General features: G+C 32.5%; 1 protein-coding gene across 5 annotated transcripts in view; it reads right to left on the bottom strand.

Moving 5' to 3' along the window:
- Positions 1 to 1,244: 1,244 nt before the first annotated feature.
- The window catches only part of LOC134725448 (nuclear transcription factor Y subunit beta-like), a 54,762-nt gene continuing 34,248 nt past the window's right edge, over positions 1,245 to 21,758 (bottom strand). For all 5 annotated transcript variants that reach the window (XM_063589306.1, XM_063589279.1, XM_063589288.1 and 2 more), the window contains exons 7-9: positions 12,580 to 12,661; positions 8,489 to 8,571; positions 1,245 to 2,478 (exon numbers count right to left, since the gene is read on the bottom strand). In XM_063589306.1, coding sequence (XP_063445376.1) covers positions 2,443 to 2,478; positions 8,489 to 8,571; positions 12,580 to 12,661 — 201 coding nt within the window. In that variant the 3' untranslated portion in view covers positions 1,245 to 2,442. The remainder of the gene's footprint in view (positions 2,479 to 8,488; positions 8,572 to 12,579; positions 12,662 to 21,758) is intronic.

The following is a 21,758-nucleotide window of genomic DNA, read 5'->3' as shown; positions in this document are numbered from 1 at the left end:
GCCTCAAATTTCAGTTTTATCTGACGAAAGATTTTGTCAACTTTTTAAACACTTAAATGTCTATTTCATATGATTCAATTAATTATGTGAAAGATTTTAACTTATTTAGTCATAAAAAACGATCCGAGTCATGCTCAAATATGAAAAATCTACCAAATATGCGAAAAAATTTCACTTTTCAGATGGTTTTTGTCAGAAACGAAAGTGGCCGCATCCGTGTTCATCCTCAACCTTTATATATGTTATGTATTACCATCATATACAACTTCCATTTCAATATTTTGGATGAACACGAATGCAGCCACTTTCGTTTTACACAGAAACCGTCTAAAATTTAACTAAAATGCTGGAATTGTGAAGATTCCAGTAATGTAGCATGACTTATTGGTGCTAGTTCCCAATATATGTGCATTGTACTGTAAAAAACAGCCCATATTTATGTAGCAGAACCATTCTACTATCCAATAAATAACTAAAAGCTTACATTTTAACAATTTTGTAAAACTGCTATATTTTGGGCCGAAAAAAAAGGGGGTCTTACTGGACCTTCTCATGAATGAACGACAATTTTATGAAGGAACAAGAGCAACTTGATTGACATCTTTCAGAAAGAAACACGAAAGAAACAACAATTACAAGAAATAATTCAGTCAAATTTTGAATATTAAATCAGCAACTGAAATGATCCAAATTTTGTTGAATTATCCCAAGAATGAAATCGCGTGTATAACATCACTTTTTTCTACTCGGGCTTCAATCTTCTTTTGATAGTCAAACGGCTATCCCCTTGAAAACAAATATCTATAATACTAAAATTACGAAGTCCAATTTTTCAGCCGCCATCACGTAAAAGCGACGAATCAAAGAATTCAACTTTATATATCACTAATATAGTACAAAGGTGTAGATTGAACATTACACCACTCAAGGCCCTTTTGTTTTCCGCGTAATTAACAATGCCAATAATTAAGAAGTTCCGGGTCGAGTCCGATACCAATAGTATATTCACCTATTGCCTATTACCTAATCTGTACGTTCCGCATCTGACAGGCGCACCACCAAACGGTGTATTCAAGGTTAATATGCTATATACACGGGTCATAATCACAGGGTTGACACTACTAAATTGTCAAATAGCTACCTATTGTAGTATTTTAATCAGTAAGACTTTCTAAGATAACAAGACTAAAAATGAGGAACAGTTTTCAATTTGTTAGTGGGCATACATGGCGTAAAACAGCGAATCAAAGAATTCATCTTTATTTATAACTAATATAGGACAATGTTGTTGATTAAAAAATACTCCATTCCAACCCTTTTGTTTTCCAAATAATTAATATTACCAATAATTGATAAGTTCCAGTTCGACGGGATTTGAAAGCAGAGAAAAACTGTGTATCTTATAATTGGCTTGACTTTATCAGATGACAATACTAATACTAAAATAAGGCTTGCGCATAGTTATATACCTTAATTCAGTCACGGACTTGCGATATCACATGTGTGTTCTAGTATATATATATATATCCAAGAATATATGTTGTAACTTCCCAAATCAAGAATGTTTTTTTTAATAGTTTCAATTAATGTATTGCATTAGAAAAAAATAATAGGTGTTTATGAATGACAGACCAGGAATCTGCTGAATAAAAACCTTGGCTTAATCTGGACTGAGTCTCTGATTTGGGTTACAAAGATGGCCATACCCCATGGCATGAAGTAAATGCTTTAAAAAGCATGAAATGTAATTTTATCTTTTTTCCCCTGGAAATTAGAAAATAGGGTTGGCAGATACGTAAACCATTAAATTAAAAAAGCCTGGCCTAAAGATTCATGTAAATCATGCAAGTAATAAATCACCACCTTATATATGAAACCATAATTTCTTATCACATACAAAAATGATCTTATTTTAATATACAAAATCTGAAAACAAATCTAATAAAATAGGAAGTTCCTCTTACAGCTGGCCGAGCTGGGTAAGATTTAATAGACTGGAAAGGGAGAACGACTGAATTGAACATGGTTATTTAAAAAATATTCTCTCTTAACTTCATAGAGTTGGGGAACAATTCAATAGTTTTAAGCACAATAAGTATACATATATCATATATCAATATAACACTAACCAAGAACAATACATACAGTAAATTCATAAGAGAAACATAGTTTGTGTACAAGGAGGTTTGCCTCGGTAAGAGGTCAGTAGTACAAGTATACTTAAATAATAAAAATGTTTCAAGATCAAAATACTTTGTCCATGATTTCATTTGCAGCACTACCAGTAGTCAGAGGCTTGTTTTCCACGATGATTTTGTCTTATTATAAAACCATGATCAAATTCATATCCATATATATTGATCACCACACATCAATTTCTTTTTCCTTTTTTCAAAGCAGTTAATTCAGATCTCTCTTTCTTTTCTTATTCATCAACAAATGCTATTCCACAAAATTAATCTGATTTATTTGACTAATCTGAAATTATAAATGTGTACATGGTTTATTATTTCCAACTGAAAATCATTCTGACATTTTAAACATCTGCTATAAACATCATAAATTATTCATCAGTTATTTTCTGGCCTCTACAATGATTTATATTTGCACTCAGCTATAGGTGTCTCCAAATGGCACTGTTACTTAAAATATGATAAAAGTCATAGATTTAAAATTAAATAAGAGTGCATACCCTGAAATGACTCGCCTGCTTCTCTGACCAGGATTGATTAAGGAGGCTTGAGGGTACTAAAATTTCAGCAAATTTTTAAACATTTCATTTCATCACAAATTTTATCTATTACACTACTAGTTGTTACTTTATGATGTGGTACAAAAATCGAAAAAAAAATTTCGGCAATAAAATTGAAATATCTTTTTAACTCATCATTGTACTTAAACTAAGCAATGGTAAAATTCAAGCAATTTCTGTAATTTCTTCCTTTATTTTTTAGATATAACCTCTATTTCTCCTATTAGTTCAACAGAAAAAAAGTACCTAAATAAAAATGCATGCTTCTTTCGGAGGCAGATTGTGAGCTTAAATAAATGGTGACTCCATTTTTTAATTTTATTTTTTAAGTATATGGTAAATATAAAAAAGAAGATGTGGTATGATTGCCAATGAGACAACTATCAACAAAAGACCAAAATGACACAAACATTAACAATTATATGTCACCGTACGGCTTTCAACAATGAGCAAAGCCCATACCGCATATAGGCAGCTATAAAAGGCACCGATAAGACAATGTAAAACAATTCAAGCGAGAAAACTAACGGCCTTATTTATGTAAAAAAATGAACGAAAAACAAATATGTAACACATAAACAACCACTTAATTACAGGCTACTGACTTGGGACAGGCACATACATAAATAATGTGGCAGGGTTAAACATGTTAGCGGGATCCCAACCCTCCCCCTAACCTGGGACAGTACATTTAAAAAAAGAAATAGCTATTAAAATCCTATATATTTAAAAACAAGAGTGCACACGCTGAAATGTCTCGCCTTCTTTACTAATCATAATGATATCATGTTGATAGAACTAAATATAAAGCTTTATTACAACTGTCACATAAACTCAACATTAACCAAGAAAATGAAACATTGATCAATGAACCATGAAAATGAGGTCAAGGTCAGATGACCCATGCCAGACAGACATGTACAGATAACAATTCTTCAATACAACAAATATAGTTATTGCTTATAAATTAAGAAAAACAGACCAAAACACAAACACTTAACACTTAGCAATGGACCGTGAAAATGAGGTCAAGGTCAAATAAAACATGCGTAACAGACATATAGATCATAAAATATTTCCATACAGCAAATATAGTTTACCTAATGCATAAAGTATTAGAAAAATAGGCCAAAACTCAAAAACCTAACTTTGACCACTGAACCATGAAAATGAGGTAAAGGTCAGATGACACCTGTCAACTAGACATGTACACCTTACAATCATTCCATACACCAAATATAGTAGACCTATTGCATATAGTATAAGAAAAACAGACCAAAACACAAAAACTTACTATAACCACTGAACCATGAAAATGAGGTCAAGGTCAGATGACACCTGCCAGTTGGACATGTACACCTTACAGTCCTTCCATACACCGAATATACTACTCCTATTGCTTATAGTATCTGAGATATGGACTTGACCACCAAAACTTAACCTTGTTCACTGATTCATGAATTGAGGTCGAGGTCAAGTGAAAATTGTCTGACAGACACGAGGATTTTGCAAGGTACGCACATACCAAATATAGTTATCCAATTACTTATAATAAGAGAGAATTTAACATTACAAAAAATCTTAACTTTTTTTTCAAGTAGTCACTGAACCATGAAAATGAGGTCAAGGACATTGGACATGTGACTGACGTAAAGTTCATGACATGAGGCATCTATATACAAAGTATGAAGTGTCCAGGTCTTCTACCTTCTAAAATATAAAGCTTTAAAGAAGTTAGCTATCGCCGCCGCCGGATCACTATCCCTTTGTCGAGCTTTCTGCAACAAAAGTTGCAGGCTCGACAAAAACCAACATGGATTTATACCCTCAAGCCCCCTTAATGTCCAAAGTCTAAAATATAAAGGTTTTTACTGTGTGTTACCTGATAAAAAGAATAGCTTTTGATTACTTCGCCTAGTAATTGTGATGAACAAAATTGTAACCATTCAAAATTGTTGCCACTTTCTACCACCCTCATGGGAATTTCAAAACTTGTCAGGTTATGAAAAACCAATAACAGTAAGTCCGCTATAAACGGCCCTAACATAAATAAAATGCTACCCTGAGCGCAGCCTGACAAGACTGCAGAGGTTGAACCCTGTACAGAAAGGGCAAATTTGAACACAACATTTAAGCTTGATACTGTCTGAATTTGGATTGTGATCAAATTTTTGACATAATATAGGTTTCTGCCACAAAATAACTGTGGTCAAAGATCTAACAAATCTATTGGGCAATGCTGTGCAATTGAATAGTTCATCTTGAATCTTCAAAAATTTGAAATTTGAAAAATTTTGAAAAAAAAATGAATCCCTAAAAAAGTTGTAAACAAAAAATCCTACCCAACTTATTAAAACAACCCATGGAAGTTGGAGCTATAACCCCAAAACTCAATTCCTTAGCCTTTCCTTTGTATTATGGAACCTCGAGGAACAATTTCAGAAAGATCCATACACTTAAACACAAGTTATTGTCTGGAAACAACAAACATGCTGGTTTTTGGCCCGTTTTAGGCCCTTTAATTCCTAAACTGTTGACCCCATAACCCATAAAAGGATTTCCAACCTTCTACTTGTGGTATTAAACATTGTGGTACCATTTCAGAGCAATCAAAATATCTTTACACAAGTAATTATCATGAAACTAGAAAAATACTTGTTGGTTCCATTACCCCGAAAATCAATCCCAACCTTTCTTTTGTTCACCTTCTTATAAAATTTCATAGAGATCCATTCACTTAAACCAAAGTTATTGTCTGGAAACCAAATGTGTCCTTAGAAGACGACGAAGACATCATAGCATTATAAAAACCAGATGCTCCGCAGGGCGCAGCTTTATACGACCACAGAGGTTGAACACTGAACGGTTGGGAAAAGTATGGACACAACATTCAAGCTGGATTCAGCTCTAAATTTGGATTGTGATTAAATAGTTGACACAGCATAGGTTTCTGACACAGAATGAATGTGGTCTAATTAATGAACTTAAAATTTTTTTTTGCCTTTGAGCAATTCACGATGCTGTTGAATATTAATCCTCTCAAAAAAATGTTTGAAGAAATTTTCTTTTAATTTATGAAATCTGAAAAAAAAAATTGACCCCCCCCCCTTTCACATCCCCCTTTCCCTTATTCCAAAACGGACCTCAATTAAAATTTCTAATGGAGTTTGCAAAAATAACTGCTCATTTAAATACATCTTCAAATATTAAAATGTAAAAAAGTGCTTGTTATCACTGAATGGTAAAGATTGTTTTAATTTATCAGTTGGTAGTAAAAGTGAAAATACATTGTATAGTGTATAAAACAATGATTTAAGTTGATTCAACTACTATTCTGGACAAAGAAAGATAACTAAAATTTTCAAAAAATATTGAAAATATCTTGCTATTGCACAAATATCTATTCTGGACAAAGAAAGATAACTCCAATTGAAAATTGATTGCTATTGCACAAAATTATGCAATTAGATATTTCTTCCTATTGCGCAATACTGTCAATTGAAGATTTCTTGCTATTGCACAATACTGTGCAATTGAAAATTTCTTGCTATTGCACAATACTTAATATAATAATTTTGAATCCTGATTTGGACCAAATTGAAAACTTTGCCCATAATCAAAAATCCAAGTACATGTTTAGAATCAGTATATCAAAGAACCCCAAGGATTCAATTTTTGTTAAAATCAAACTAAGTTTAATTTTGGACCCTTTGGACCCTAATGTTGACCAATTTGAAAACAGGACCAAAATTTAAGAATCTACTAACACAGTTAGATTTGGCATATCAAAGAACCCGAATTATTTAATTTTTGATTAAATCAAACAAAGTTTAATTTTGGACCCTGATCTGGACCAACTTGAAAACTGGGCCAATAATCAAAAATCTAAGTACATTTTTAGATTCAGTATATCAAAGAACCCCAAGGATTCAATTTCTGTTAAAATCAAACTAAGTTTAATTTTGGACCCTAATGTAGACCAATTTGAAAACGGGACAAAAAATTATGAATCTAAAAACACAGTTAGATTCGGCATAGAACCCCAATTATTCCATTTTTGATGAAATCAAACAAAGTTTAGTTTTGGACCCTTTGGGCCCCTTATTTCCAAACTGTTGGGACCAAAACTTCCAAAATCAATCCCAATTTTCCTTTTATGGTCATAAACCTTATGTTTAAATTTCATAGATTTCTATTAACTTATACTAAAGTTATGGTGTGAAAACCAAGAAAAATGCTTATTTGGGCCCCCTTTTGGCCCCTTATTCCTAAACTGTTGGGATCTCAACTCCCAAAATCAAGCCCAACCTTCCTTTTGTGTTCATAAACCTTGTGTTTAAATTTTATTGATTTCTATTCATTTATACTACATTTTTTGTGAAAAAAACAAGAATAATGCTTATTTGGGCCCTTTTTTGGCCCCTTATTCCTAAACAGTTTGAAAAAAACCTCCCAAAATCAATCCCAACCTGGCTTTTGTGGTCATAAACCTTGTGTCAAAATTTCATAGATTTCTATTCACTTTTACTAAAGTTAGAGTGCGAAAACTAAAAGTATTCGGACGACGAGGACGATGACGCAGATGACGACGACGCCAATGTGATAGCAATATACGACGAAATTTTTTTCAAATTTTGCGTTCGTATAAAAACCATTTGCAGACGTATAAAAATATAAAAAAAAAATAATTCAGAAAAACTTACAGCCTTATTCTTAACAAATTAATTTACAAAAAAAATAATAATAATAATTAGAGTCATGAACCTTATACAACCAATTTGTTATAAAGAATGTGGCAGAGGTTGAAATAAAATGTATCTTTGTGTGCTCAATCCTCCCCTAACCTGATAATTCATTTTACAATTTTGTGTGAATATTTCAAATAAAACATTGAATTGAATTTTGATAGGCAAATTTGAAAATTAAAAATGGAGAAAAGGGGTATTTTCTTTTGTTCATGATTGAGCATTAGTAGTTGAATCTACTTTTATAAAAGAAGATTCATACACCATATCTAATAATTTCTAATTTTTAATAACAAAAAAAATACATTCTAGACAAATGTGGTTTTTATCTACACATCATATTATAATTTATATATTAAAGCATAACATATCTTAATAAATTGCATGACATTGACAGAATAGGATGATCTAAATTAAGGATCACTTCACTTTACTATTTTGTTTGAACCATCAAAAGTAGTGATACCTTGGAAGATATAGTACAATAGGGTTTTGGTTGTATTTTATGCAACCTTTACACAAAGATCAGCTATAAGAGGGCAGTAATGGGGGTACCACCATGACAAATAACAGTAAAAATTCTAGACATATCGCTTCAGGGGCAATAACCTAAAAATCAAATAACCAATTCTGCTGATAATTTCAGAGCATGGTAGAATTTGACGAAATGAATACTTTAACTTCACCTGATGAAGTATTTACCCCATGTCTGATTTGCTCTAAATAATTTAGTTTTTATACGACCGCAAAAAAAAATTTGGGATCGTATAATGGTATTATGTCGTCATCATCTGCGTCGTCCGAAGACACATTTGGTGTCCGGACAATAATTTTAGTTCAAGTGAATGGATCTCTATGAAATTTAATAAGAAGGTTCAATACCACAAAAGGAAGATAATGTTTTTGTATATGCAAACGCTTGTTTATATGTGTAACAGAACATGTTGAAATAAATTCTCTTATATCTTAACATGTTTAGCTCCTGTCTTACTTGTGGATAGGCTGCTGTATATATAACATTTTGTTGACCTCCTGATGGATCTGTTAAAATATTGTTTGTTAAAGTCTGGTTTCCTGCAAAAAAACAAAATGAAATGTGTCATTCAAAGCATTAAAATCTTATCATTAACTAAGTATTTTATCAACAATATTCCTTTCTCTATGAAACTAATTTACCTGAAAATAACACCTGCTAAAAGTAAAAAATAGGTCCAACCCTGAACAGTTGGGGCAAAAATGAACACAATATACGCGCTTTGATGAATTTGGATTGTAATTAAATATTTGACACATAATAACTATAATCAACTAGGTGCTCCGCAGGGCGCAGCTTTATACGACCGCAGAGAACTCTGCACAGATGGGGCAAGTATGGACACTTCATCCAAGCTTGGTATAGCTCTGAATTTGGATTGTGATTAAATAGTTGACACAGCATAGGTTTCTGACAAAGAATAAATGTGGTCTAATAAACTTAACAATTTTTTTTTTTTTTGCATTTGAGGAACACACTATGTTGTTGAATATTAATCGCTTCAAAACAAATATTTGAAAAATAAATTTTGAAGAATTTTTATTTTTAGTTTCTGAAATCTGAAATGAGAAAAATTGTAACCTCCCCCTCCTACCCCTTTCCCTTATTTCAAAAAAAAAATCTCAATTCAAATTTCTAATGGAGTTTTCAACAATAACTACTCATTTAAATTCATCATAAGATATTAAAATATAAAATGACATACAAGTCATGGTTAAAATTAATATTAATTTATTAATATTGTAACTTCTAAAAATTAATTTACAGCTAATGATCTCAAGAAAATAATAATTTCTTAATTATTATATGTATTTAAATCACAGTATTTGATGTTTCTAGAAACAGTGTAAAAAATTTAGAACTACAAAAAAATAGCAAAGAGTACCAACATAAGGAAACAAAGCTAGAGTAGTTGTCCATTAACCAGGAAACCCTTGTTTTCCTCCTTTTTTGCCCCTTATTTATAAACAGATCGAGTCATAACTCCACAACTCTAATCCTAACCATTCTTTTGAGGTGTGGAAACTTGCGATACAATGTCAGGCAATTCTATACACTGTTCCACAAGTTATTGTATGGACACTAGAAAAATGCTTCTTTGGGGCCCTTTTATACCCCTTATTCCTAAACCAAAGGGACCATAAACCCCACAATCAATTCCAACCTACCTTTTGTGGTTTCAAACCTTGTGTTGATATTTCAATAATTTGTATTTACTTATGCAAAAGTTATTGCCAATTTTCCAATTAAACTTAAGTCATTGGCAAAAATTCCCAATGAAGTTTATATTACTAAAGATTTTGGCAAATTTCCAAAGGAGTTTATGAATACTGAAATTATTGGCAAATTTCCAATACACATAATTTAAATCAGTGTGAAGTAGTTCAAATATTACTTTTGGATTACCTCCCTTAACGCTACTTATAATATTAAACATTGTGGTACAATTTCTGAGCAACCAGACAACTTATTGTCCTGAAACTATAAATATACATTTAAATTCACCAATGCATAAAGAACAACATTAAAAAGGCCAGAACGTATCTTTTTCCGTAGAGGACAATGATCACAAAGTTTCAGGAATATTTGTTTCATGACTTCTATTGGCAAAATGTGTTTTCATGTAATTGTATGTTTTATGCAGTCCATCATGGCTTAAATAAGTGTGACACTATTTACTATAAGCTTGCATTTCCTAAATGACAATTTCATTAAATACTAAATTCTTCCAAAGAACAATGCCTAATAATTTTGGGTAATATTCCTCCCTCTCGTTGAATAGCATGCAAACCCCTAAACAAGGTCTTATGCTTACTCTGTAAAAGCAAGAGAGAGCTGAAATGGTTTTCATTGGACCCCACTTCATTATCAATGTCTTTCGATTTCTCTTTCAACATTTTTGGCCTTAAGCATGTCACTTATGTAAATTTATAACTCATTTTTTTTATAAACTATAAGATCAGTGCATGAGCTAGTCGAGGCGAATGTCATTTTGATGTTTTAAATATATATCCTCTACTTTGAAAACATGTTTTTGTTGCATTTGGATGTTGTCTGCTCCATGGGCGGGTTGTTATCTTTTAGACACATACCCATTTGCATTCCCAATTTTATTTGTGGACATCTATCCTGGCTATCTTCTTATGTCTTTTTGTGTCAACTTGAATGAAAGTATTTTACTATTGCCTTTAAAGTGGACACTCACAATTATAATTCATCAAATAAAGATATGACCATAGATAGACATAACAGGATCATAAGACATGTTCTAAGATATATCATAAGATATGTCCTAAGATATATCTTATGACAGGACTTAGGAATGCTTTATAATACCAACCCCTGGCCATTAACTATTATATCAAACTAGAGGCTCTCAAGAGCCTGTGTCGCTCACCTGTTACTGTATTTACTGATGTCAGTCATCTTATTTGGTAGGCGGGGTCATTAGCATGGTCATTAGACACTTTTTTAAATAGATACCCTAGTAATGATTGTGACCAAGTTTGGTTAAATTTGGCCCAGTAGTTTTAGAATAGAAGATTTTTGTAAAAGTTACAAAAATGACAAAAAGTTATTCAATATTAACTATAAAGGGCAGTAACTCCTTAAGGGGTCCTCTAACAACTTTCATCATGTTGATTTATTTGTAGATCTTACTTTGCTGAACATAATTGCTGTTTACAGTTTATCTCTATCCAGAAACTGCAAAATTTCCTTAAAATTACCAATTTTAGGGCAGCAATCCAACAACGGATTGTTGGTTCATCTGAAAATATGTGAGGGGATAGATCTTATTCTGAGGGACATTTAAATCTTGAAAGATTTGCCCTAAATGTCTTAGTTTCAAAGATATAAAGCAAAAACGGCATTTTACCACTATGTTCTAATTTTAGCCAGGTCGGCAATTTTGTTTGGTAGGCGGGGTCATTGGACACATTTTTTAAATTATATACCACAATGATAATTGTGGCTAAGTTTGGTTAAATTTTGCCAAGTAGTTTCAGAGGAGAAGATTTTTGTACAAGTTACAAAAAATGACGAAAAGTTGTAAAAAAATGACTATAAAGGGCAATAACTCCTTAAGGGGTTGACTGACAATTTTGGTCATGTTAAATTATTTGTAGGTCTTACTTTGCTGAACATTATTGCTGTTTACAGTTTATCTCTATCAATAATAGTATTCCAGATAATAACCAAAAACTGCAAAATTTTCTTAAAAAAAAACAATTCAGGGGCAGCAACCCAACAAAAGGTTGTCGGATTCGTCTGAAAATTTCAGGACAGATAGATTTTGACCTGATCAACAATTTTACTCCTTGTCAGATTTGCTCTAAATGCTTTGGTTTCAAAGATATAAGCCAAAATATACATTTCACCCCTGTGTTCTATTTTTAGCCATAGTGGCCATCTTGGTTCGATAGCTAGGTCATCGGACACATTTTTTAAACTAGATACCCCAAGGATGATTGTGGTCAAGTTTGGTGAAATTTGGCCCAGTAGTTTCAGAGAAGATTTTTGAAAAGTTTACGGACAACGGACGCCAAGTGATGAGAAAAGCTCACTTGACCTTTCAGGTCAGGTGAGCTAAAAAGGACAAAACACACTAACATAAAGGAATAATAAAAAATTTATGAAAATATCATTGAGGTTAATAACGTCTGTTACCATAATAGAAACATATCCTTATTTTTTACAATTTAAAACCATTTTTAAGCAATATTTTGTACAGGTTATAACATGTACAAGGTACTTTTGTACATGTTATAACTTGTATTTTTGCATTATACAAGTTATAACATGTACATTATTTTTGTACACGTTATAACCTGTACAAAATCGCAACTTGTACACAACACATATATCAATGTATAATTGTTATGGTGAGTCTGCAGTGGTACAAGTTTGCAATGATTGCAGATGTTCTAGTTAGTAGTTAACGTTGGTTTTAGATGACTGTTAGTTGTACAAGTTGATTTAGTACAAACATGTAATAGAATGAATGGACTGGTTTCCCTTGAGTTTCATATGACTTAAATAATACAAACCAAATGGCTCCTCTGCAATTTCATCCAACTGTACATCACCCCCTGCTCCATGGCCACTGACAGATTTATCTCCCTTGTTAGCCTAAAATATCAAATACAAAAAGTGACATACATAGATTCTACCACTGCATCGAGTGTGATAAAATATTTATCCACTAAAGACAGTAAAATGTTCAAATTTAAAATGCGAGACTCGCTGAGCATTTTAAATATTCAAAATTTTACTGTCTAGAATGGAATTAAATATCGTATTACACGAGATTTGGTCAATGTTGGTGGTGGTCTCTGTTTCTCTAATGATTTTCGAATAATACGCAGGCAAAGATATTCCTCGGCTCCTTTTCGAATGGTCTGCAAAAAGATGTGTTCTTTCTATGTGACGTCATCAGGCATGGTCACCTTTTTTTCATTCTGTCACAATAGACAATTCAGAGATAAGCAAGAAAATTCCACATCATAATCGGATTTTAAACAATGAAGAAACTGAGATCAAACCAACCTCACGTTGATTATTTTTTTTACTATTGGTGCACAAAAGGATGAATTGACATAGGGAAACATGTTGAAGGTAGTTACATGGTATACCGCCATCTTGGATTGTACAATCACAGTACAAAATCGGTCTAGTTATTTGCCTAAATCTGCAAATGTGGAGACAGATTTGCAATTCAATGTTTAGACTGTGTTTTTTATTTAAAGAATACTTAATAATTAATCGTATTATACAAAATATTTTAACAATTTTTTTTTTCGGGGGGTTTTAAAATTATTTTTTTCAAATGAGCCATTTAAGGGGAGATAACTCTTTTAGTACAAAATTTATACTGATCAAATAGGGAAATTTTTTATTTTCACTTGTAGCAAGAAAACAAGTTCGGTGACACCATGTTTTCTTTTTATTTTCTTCTCACAATTTATTTCAAAATTCTATCTCATAGATGTTTTTTTATGCACACTAATGTGTTTTTTCATGAACAAACTAACCAAATTTTGGCAATTTTCAACGACTCATAGCTTGAAAAATAGCAGGGTGACCCATACTTTTTATTAAATTTTTGAAAAGAGCCAAGTAAAATCTTCATGTTGGCAAATTATAAAAAAATTCTGTCTCAAAAAATATACACTTGTGATCTACCTTAAATGCACATGAAATCTTATTTTTTTTTTTATCTTTGTACTGTCCTTGGTATTTTGATTACAATTCTTTTCAGTGTATCTTCGGCATGCACTTTTCAAACAACAAATGAAATGTTTTTGATTAATTAATTTTTTTTCAACTTTGCCCAAAACAGGGCGTGGGGAGATAACTCTGATAAAGTAATTTTATAAAAGAAAGCGTTGTGAATTTACCTGTTTTAATATGTAGCAATAAAACAAGTCTCTTGACTCCATTTTTCTTTGTCTTAACTGAAAGCATGTTATAAATTCTAGAGCTATCTTCTCACATTTTATCTTTAAATTCTATGGTGTAGTTTTCTTTTTATCACGCAAAATAAGCTTTTCCATGAATAATCTATAAAGTTTGACAATATGTAGAGTGAAAAAAGTGCTGGGTCACAGCCACCTTAAAAATAATCTACATGTATTTCAATAAAACTGGTGATAATTACGTAGTTTCCTATCCTTAGATTGTCCATGCAGCTCATCATATTCCATGAAAAAATGATTACATTTTTTTCCAAAGATTTCCATTGTATTTCATGAAAAAATATTACTGATGGAAACTTATATGTATCACTTATTTCATTATTTTCCATGATAAGATTAAAAACTTTCCATGGAATTCCATTGAAAAAATACTTTTTGGATCAAAAATAGGATGGAAAGTAGACTAATAAAACTTTGTAGATGAATGGAAAAAGGATAGAATGTGGACTTTTAAATATTTCTGAGATCGAAAAATGGGATAGAATCTTCAGAATATTTTTGAGATAAAAAGAGGGTTCACTGATGACTTTAGCAATCGTTGTGTAGTTGTGTAGTTAACAGGCAATGATATGAACATACAGTTTGAGGCCGAATGTAAGGTAGCACATGGATTTATACATTTTTGTTCAATTATTATTACTGAAAACATTTGTAAAGATTGTAAATACACAACTTTATACGACCGACAAATTTAAAGTTGTTTATAAAAAATCATATCATGAATGATGGTTAATTACGTTTTTTGGGTAATCAGTCATACCGCATGTTGCTATTATTACCATAGGAAAACACCGGAGACGTCCCAAAAATATAAAGGTGCTCCTATCATTGGAGTAAACACTACACAGTTGTGTACTCACACATGGCGGCACGAAATACGATCGGAAATCTATTTGACGATATCTCAACGTTTTAAAACGAAGTGAAAAATATCATGCGCCACGCGGGCGTTTACATTTGTCACTTTATGCGCCATTTCTGGTCGATAAGCGCAATTGGCGCAAGGCCCACGTCCTTCCTGATCACTGAACAAGCAAAGATGTCTTCTCTCATGAATGCATTGGATACAGATGAAATAGTTCCAAACAGTTCACATTAAATTGCAGATTTATTCTCTGAAGACTTACTCTCATGAGTGTTGGATTATCTTTTGGAAAGTACACTGATATAGATTCCACCATTTAAAATCTTTTGGTAAGTACACCGATATTGATTTCACCATTTTGAATATGTGCAGGCTCCTTTAGTTCGGCATAATAACATAATGAAAAGACCTTCTAGATAGTAGATTTACACTTGTAATTATGACAATTGTGTAAGACAAGAAAAACTGTATAATGTTTTATAATAACTAATAATCCATTAAATGAAGTCGTTTGGTTATAAAATTTAAGATCTTTGGAATGGTTGCCAATGAGACATAGATCTTGACCTGATAAACAATTTTACCTAAACCTGTGTCATATTTGCTCTAATGCTTTGGTTTCAGAGATATAAGCCAAAATCTACATTTCACCTATGTTCTTTTCTTTAGTCATGGTGGCCATCTAGGTTGGTCGGCCGGGTCATCGGACAAATTTATAAAACTAGATACTCCAATGATGATATTGGCCAACTTTGGTAAAATAAGGCCCAGTAGTTTCATAGAAGATTTTTGTAACAGTTAACGACAGACGACAGAGCCAAGTGATGAGAAAAGCTCACTTGGTCCATTGTACCAGGTAGGCTACAAATGGGGAATGTGTCAATAGGACATAGATGATGCCCCTGCTTGCATATACAGTTGTAAAGGGACATAACTCCTGAACTGTTTAAGTGATGCTACCCAAATTTATACTTGATCTGAATTTTGTGGTAATAAGCATTGTTTATAAGTTTCATAACATTTGGTTGAGGCAAACAAAAGTTAGGGAATGGAAACAAAAATTCATCAATTTTTCCATCTGTGAAGGTGCATAACTCTAGAACAGTATATGTGACACCAAAATTCAAACAAGATCTGAGTTTTGTGGAAATCAGCATTGTGTTTAAGTTTCATTACATTTGCAAATTCAAGTTAGAGAACAGAAACCGATTTTTCTATTGTTTAGGGGCATAACTCTATAAAGTGGTAAAAGTGACACTACCAAACTGCATACTTGATGTGACACTGCTTTGTCGTAATGAGCATTGTTTATAGGTTTCATAACTTTTGGATGAGGCCAACTAATTAAAGAAAAAGAACGGAAACCAATGTTTGCCAAGGGTAAAACTTAATGCCCCCTCCTCTACTAGTGGGGGAATAAAAGTTTTGACAATAATTGTACACATGAGAATGCTGACAATGCAATTAACCGTATACTCAATATTCCCAAGTAGCCTAACTCCTTTAAACCAGATTCTCCACAGGGCGCAGCTTTATTCGACCGCAGAGGTCGAACTCTGAACGGTTGGGGCAAGTATGGACACAACATTCAAGCTGGATACACCTCTGAATTTTGATAGTGATTAAATAGTTGACACAGCAGAGTTTTCTGACACAGAATGCATGTGGTCTAATGAACTTAAATTTTTTTTTTGGCTTTTGAGCAATTTTCTATGCTGTTTTTCTTTTTAAAGTCATAAAAACGAGTTATCGGTGAAAAATAATGTTCTTCCAATTCTTGAACCAATGCATACAAACATCATAAACTTAGTCTTCTGTGCATGAATTTATCATTTTTTTCGTGTAAATTTCGTATAATCGTCATTTTGTTTTTTCAATCGGTCAGTGTTGTTGTGAAAATATGGCAGGTAATTAAAGTTCGTGTTTTGAAGCAGAAGTTTAACGATTGTCACCTGTTTGTCAACAATCTACAAAAAATCGACAAAAAAGCATGGAAAAAGAGCACGTGTTTAACATGTAAATTCAGATAATAGTTTATTTTAAGAACATCCATGCGTATTGCCATCACCGGATTTTTACAAGATGGGTCACACTGAGGTCACTTTGCATACAGAAAATATGTCGGGGGAATTGCTTCCAAATAAAGTAAACTTCTTTTAAATATGAATAAATTAAAGAATTTTCTTCAGAAAAAAGTATATGTACATAAGTTTTATAATGAAAACTATCCATTGAGTTATAAAAAAACATATGCATTATTTTTTTTAATTTGAGGTTTCTTATGAAATACGAAAAAAATTTGACCCTGTCCCAATTTTGTTTTACTTCTCCCTTTCCCTTATTCCAAAAATGATCTCAATTCAAATTTCTAATGGTGTTTGCAACAATAACTACTCATTTAAATACATCATAGATATTAAAATATACTAGAGGCTCTAAAGAGCCTGTACGTGTCACTCATCTTGGTCTATGTGAATAGTAAACAAAGGAAGCAGGTGGATTCATGACAAAATTGTATTTTGGTGATGGTGATGATCTGTTTGTACATTTGACTTTAATGAACCTTCTTGCTGCTTACAATTATCTCTATCGATAATGAACTTGGCCCAGTAGTTTCAGTGAAGAAGATTTTTGTAAAAGATTACTAAGATTTACGAAAAATTATTAAAAATTAACTATAAAGGCAATAACTCCTAAAGGGGTCAACTGACCATTTCGATCATGTTGACTTATTTGTAAATCTAACTTTGCTGAACATTATTGCTGTTTACAGTTTATCTATTTCTATAATAATATTCAAGATAATAACCAAAAACAGTAAAATTTCATCAAATTAACCAATTCAGGGGGAGCAACCCAACAACGGGTTACCCATTTCATCTAAAAAAAATTGGCCCAGTAGTTTCAGAGGAGAAGATTTTTGTAAAAGATTACTAAGATTTACGAACTAGAGCCTCTAAAGAGCCTGTGTCGCTCACCTTGGTATATATGTGTATATTAAACATAGGAAGCAGATGGATTCATGACAAAATTGTGTTTTGGTGATGGTGATGTGTTTGTAAATCTTACTTTACTAAACAGTCTTGCTGCTTACAATTATCTCTATCTAAATGAACTTGGCCCAGTAGTTTCAGTGGAAAATGTATTAAGGACAATAACTCCTTAGGGGGTCAATAGTCCATTTCGGTCATATTGACTTATTTGTCAATCGATACTCTAATAATAAATTTGGCCATGTTTGGTTAAATTTGACCAAGCAGTTTCAGAGGAGAAGATTTATGTAAAAGATAACCAAGATTTACGAAAAATGGTTAAAAATTTACTATAAAGGACAATAACTCCTTGAGGGTCAACAGACCATTTTGGACCTGTTGACTTATTAAGGGATCTTACTTTGCTGAACATTTTTGCTGTTTACAGTTTATCTCTATCTATAATAATATTCAAGATAAGGACCAAAAACAGCAAAATTTCCTTAAAATTACTAATTCAGGGGCAGCAACCCAACAACGGGTTGTCTGATTCATCTCAAAATTTCAGGGCAGATAGATCTTGACCTGATAAACAATTTTACCCCGTGTCAGATTTACTCTAAATTCTTTGGTTTCTGAGTTATAATCCAAAATCTACATTTTACCCCTCGCTCTATTTTTAGCAATGGCTGCCATCTTGGTTGATTGGCCGGGTCATCGGACACAATTTTTAAACTAGATACCCTAATAATGATTTTGGCCATGTTTGGTTAAATTTGACCCAGCAGTTTCAGAGGAGGATTTTTGTAAAAGATAACCAAGCTATACGAAAAATGGTTAAAAATTGACTATAAAGGGCAATAACTCCTTAAGGGGTCAACAGACCATTTTGGACTTGTTGATTTATTTAGAGATCTTACTTTGCTGAACATTTTTGCTGTTTACAGTTTATCTCTATCTATAATAATATTCAAGATAATAACCAAAAACAGCAAAATTTCCTTTAAATTACTAATTCAGGGGCAGCAACCCAACAATTGGTTGTCTGATTCATCTCAAAATTTTAGGGCAGATAGATTTTGATAATTTTACCCCATGTCAGATTTGCTCTAAATTCTTTGGTTTTTGAGTTATAAGCCAAAAACTTCATTATACCCCTATGTTCTATTTTTAGCCATGGCGGCCATCTTGGGTGGTTGCCGGGTCACTGGACACAATTTTTAAACTAGATACCCTAATGATGATTTTGGCCATGTTTGGTTAAATTTGACCCAGCAGTTTCAGAGGAGAAGATTTTTGTAAAAGTTAACGACGCCGGACGACGGATGATGCCGGACGCCAAGTGATCGGAAAAGCTCACTTGGCCCTGTGGGCCAGGTGAGCTAAAAAGTAAATGTCAGGTGTAATACCACCAAATCATGGAACGCCACATCCGGTTGCATAAGAAAGTAGGTCTAAAAAAATATTCCCTTGAATTTGACCGTTGTAGGTAATTAATCCTACATTTTATTGCAGTAAGACTATTTCTGTGTCGTAAACATATGTCTTGGGTATTTCAAAACACCATTATTTTTTATTTGTGAATTCTATAAATTTTTTTGTAATCTTGAGGTTACATGGTGACTAAACCATGTACACAGATAGAATAAGGGAAGAAATTTGATTGGTTCACTTCCAATGATGGTTATTTTCTATTATGCAATGAAATGTTATGTGAAACTTTTTCTATATAACTGGACGGGATAAAACTTTACTCATGCCAAGTAATTCTTTATTTGAAACAAAGATAAATTCTGCACAATTTTTTGAAAAGTGCAAATTTAACAAAGAAAATCAATGGTGGTATTACACCTCAAGTCATTATATGTAAGCATGACTAACCAGATGCTCCGCAGGGCGCAGCTTTATAGGACCACAGAAGATGAACCCTGAACGGTTGGGGCAAGTATGGACACAACATTCAAGCTGGATTCAGCTCTAACTTTGGAATGTGATTAAATAGTTGACACAGCATAGGTTTCTGACACAGAATGAATGTGGTCTAATGAACTTAAAATTTTTGTTTTGCCTTTGAGCAATTCACTATGCTGTTGAATATTAACCGTCTCAAAAAAATGTTTTCTTTTTATTTATAAATTTCAAATGAGAAATATTGAACCCCTATCCTTTATTCAAAAACTTATTTCTCTATTCAAATTTCTAATGGAGTTTGCTACAATAATTACTCATTAAAATACATCATAAAAAATTATAATGTAAAAAAGTGGTTGTTATCACTGAATGGTAAAGATTGCTTTAATTTATCAGTTGGTAGTAAAAGTTAATATACATTGTATATTGTATAAAACAATGATTTAAGTTGATTCAACTACCTATTCTGGACAAAGAAAGATAACTCCAATTGAAATTTTTGCTATTGCACAATAAAGTGCAATTAGATATTTCTTGTTATTGCGCCATTCTGTGCAATTGAAAATACTTGCTATTGCACAATACTGTGCAATTGAAGATTTCTTGCTATTGCGCAATACTGTGCAATTGAAAATTTCTTGCTTTTGCACAATACTTAATGTAATAATTTTAGATCCCGATTTGGACCGACTTGAAAACTGGGCCCATAATCAACAAGAGGCTGTCACAACGACAGCAAACCGGATTTATTAGCATTTTTTTGTGTCCTGGCAATATCACAAGAACCATTACTGATGATTGGTGAAAGTTAAAATTGTCAATATCAAATTTGACCTCTATTTTGTCATCAGTATCAACATATTAAAATTTGAAAAGCTTAGATTGAATGGTTTGTGAGTAAATGCAACAACGTGAATGGAAACACAATTTTATGATCTTTCAAGAACCATAACTCCTGAACGGTAAAAGTCAAAATCGTCATTATTGAACTTGACCTCTATTTTGTCATCAGTAACAACATATTTGAATTTGAAAAGCTTTGGTTGAATGGTTCATGAGAAAATGCACGGACACGACTGGAAACGCCATTTTTCAATCTTTCAAGAACCATAACTCCTGAACGGTAAAAGTCAAAATCGTCATTATTGAACTTGACCTCCATTTTGTCACCAGTAACAACATATTAAAATTTGGGAAGCTTTGGTAGAACTGTTCATGTGTAAATGCACGGACACCACTGTAAACGCCATTTTTCAATCTTTCAAGAACCATAACTCCTGAACAGTAAAAGTCAAAATGGCCATTATTGAACTTGACCTTCATTTAGTTGTCAGTAACAACATATTAAAATTTTAAAAGCTTTGGTTGAACGGTTCTTGAGTTAATGCACGGACAACATTTGATTGTTGCCCACCCGACCGACCGCCCGCCCTGCCGCCCGCCCGCTGAGCATCCCCAATTTAATAACTGACATTTTTGTCACAAAAATCCAGTTAAAAATCTAAGTACATGTTTGGATTCAGCATATCAAAGGACCCCAAGACTTCATTTTTTGTTAAAATCAAACTAAGTTTAATTTTGGACCCTTTGGACTTTAATGTAGACCAATTAGATTTGGCATATCAAAGAACCCCATTTATTCAATTTTTGTGGAATCAAACAAAGTTTAATTTTGGACCCCAATTTGGACCAACTTGAAAACTGGGCACATAATCAAAAATCTAAGTACATTTTTAGATTCAGCATATCAAAGAACCCCAAGGATTCAATATTTGTCAAAATCAAACTAAGCTTAATTTTGGACCCTTTGGACCTTAATGTAGACCAATTTGAAAACGGGACCAAAAATTAAAACTCTACATACACAGTTAGATTCAGCATATCAAAGAACCCCAATAATTTAATTTTTGATGAAATCAAACAAAGTTAAATTTTGGACCCTTAAAGCCCCTTATTCCTAAACTGTTGGGCCAAAACTCCCAAAATCAACACCAACCTTTCTT

The sequence above is a fragment of the Mytilus trossulus genome, chromosome 1 (genome assembly GCF_036588685.1).
Source record: "Mytilus trossulus isolate FHL-02 chromosome 1, PNRI_Mtr1.1.1.hap1, whole genome shotgun sequence".
NCBI classification, from domain to species: domain Eukaryota; kingdom Metazoa; phylum Mollusca; class Bivalvia; order Mytilida; family Mytilidae; genus Mytilus; species Mytilus trossulus.
The sequence above is the reverse complement of the archived record's forward strand: the minus strand, read 5'-3'. Positions and strand labels throughout refer to the sequence as shown.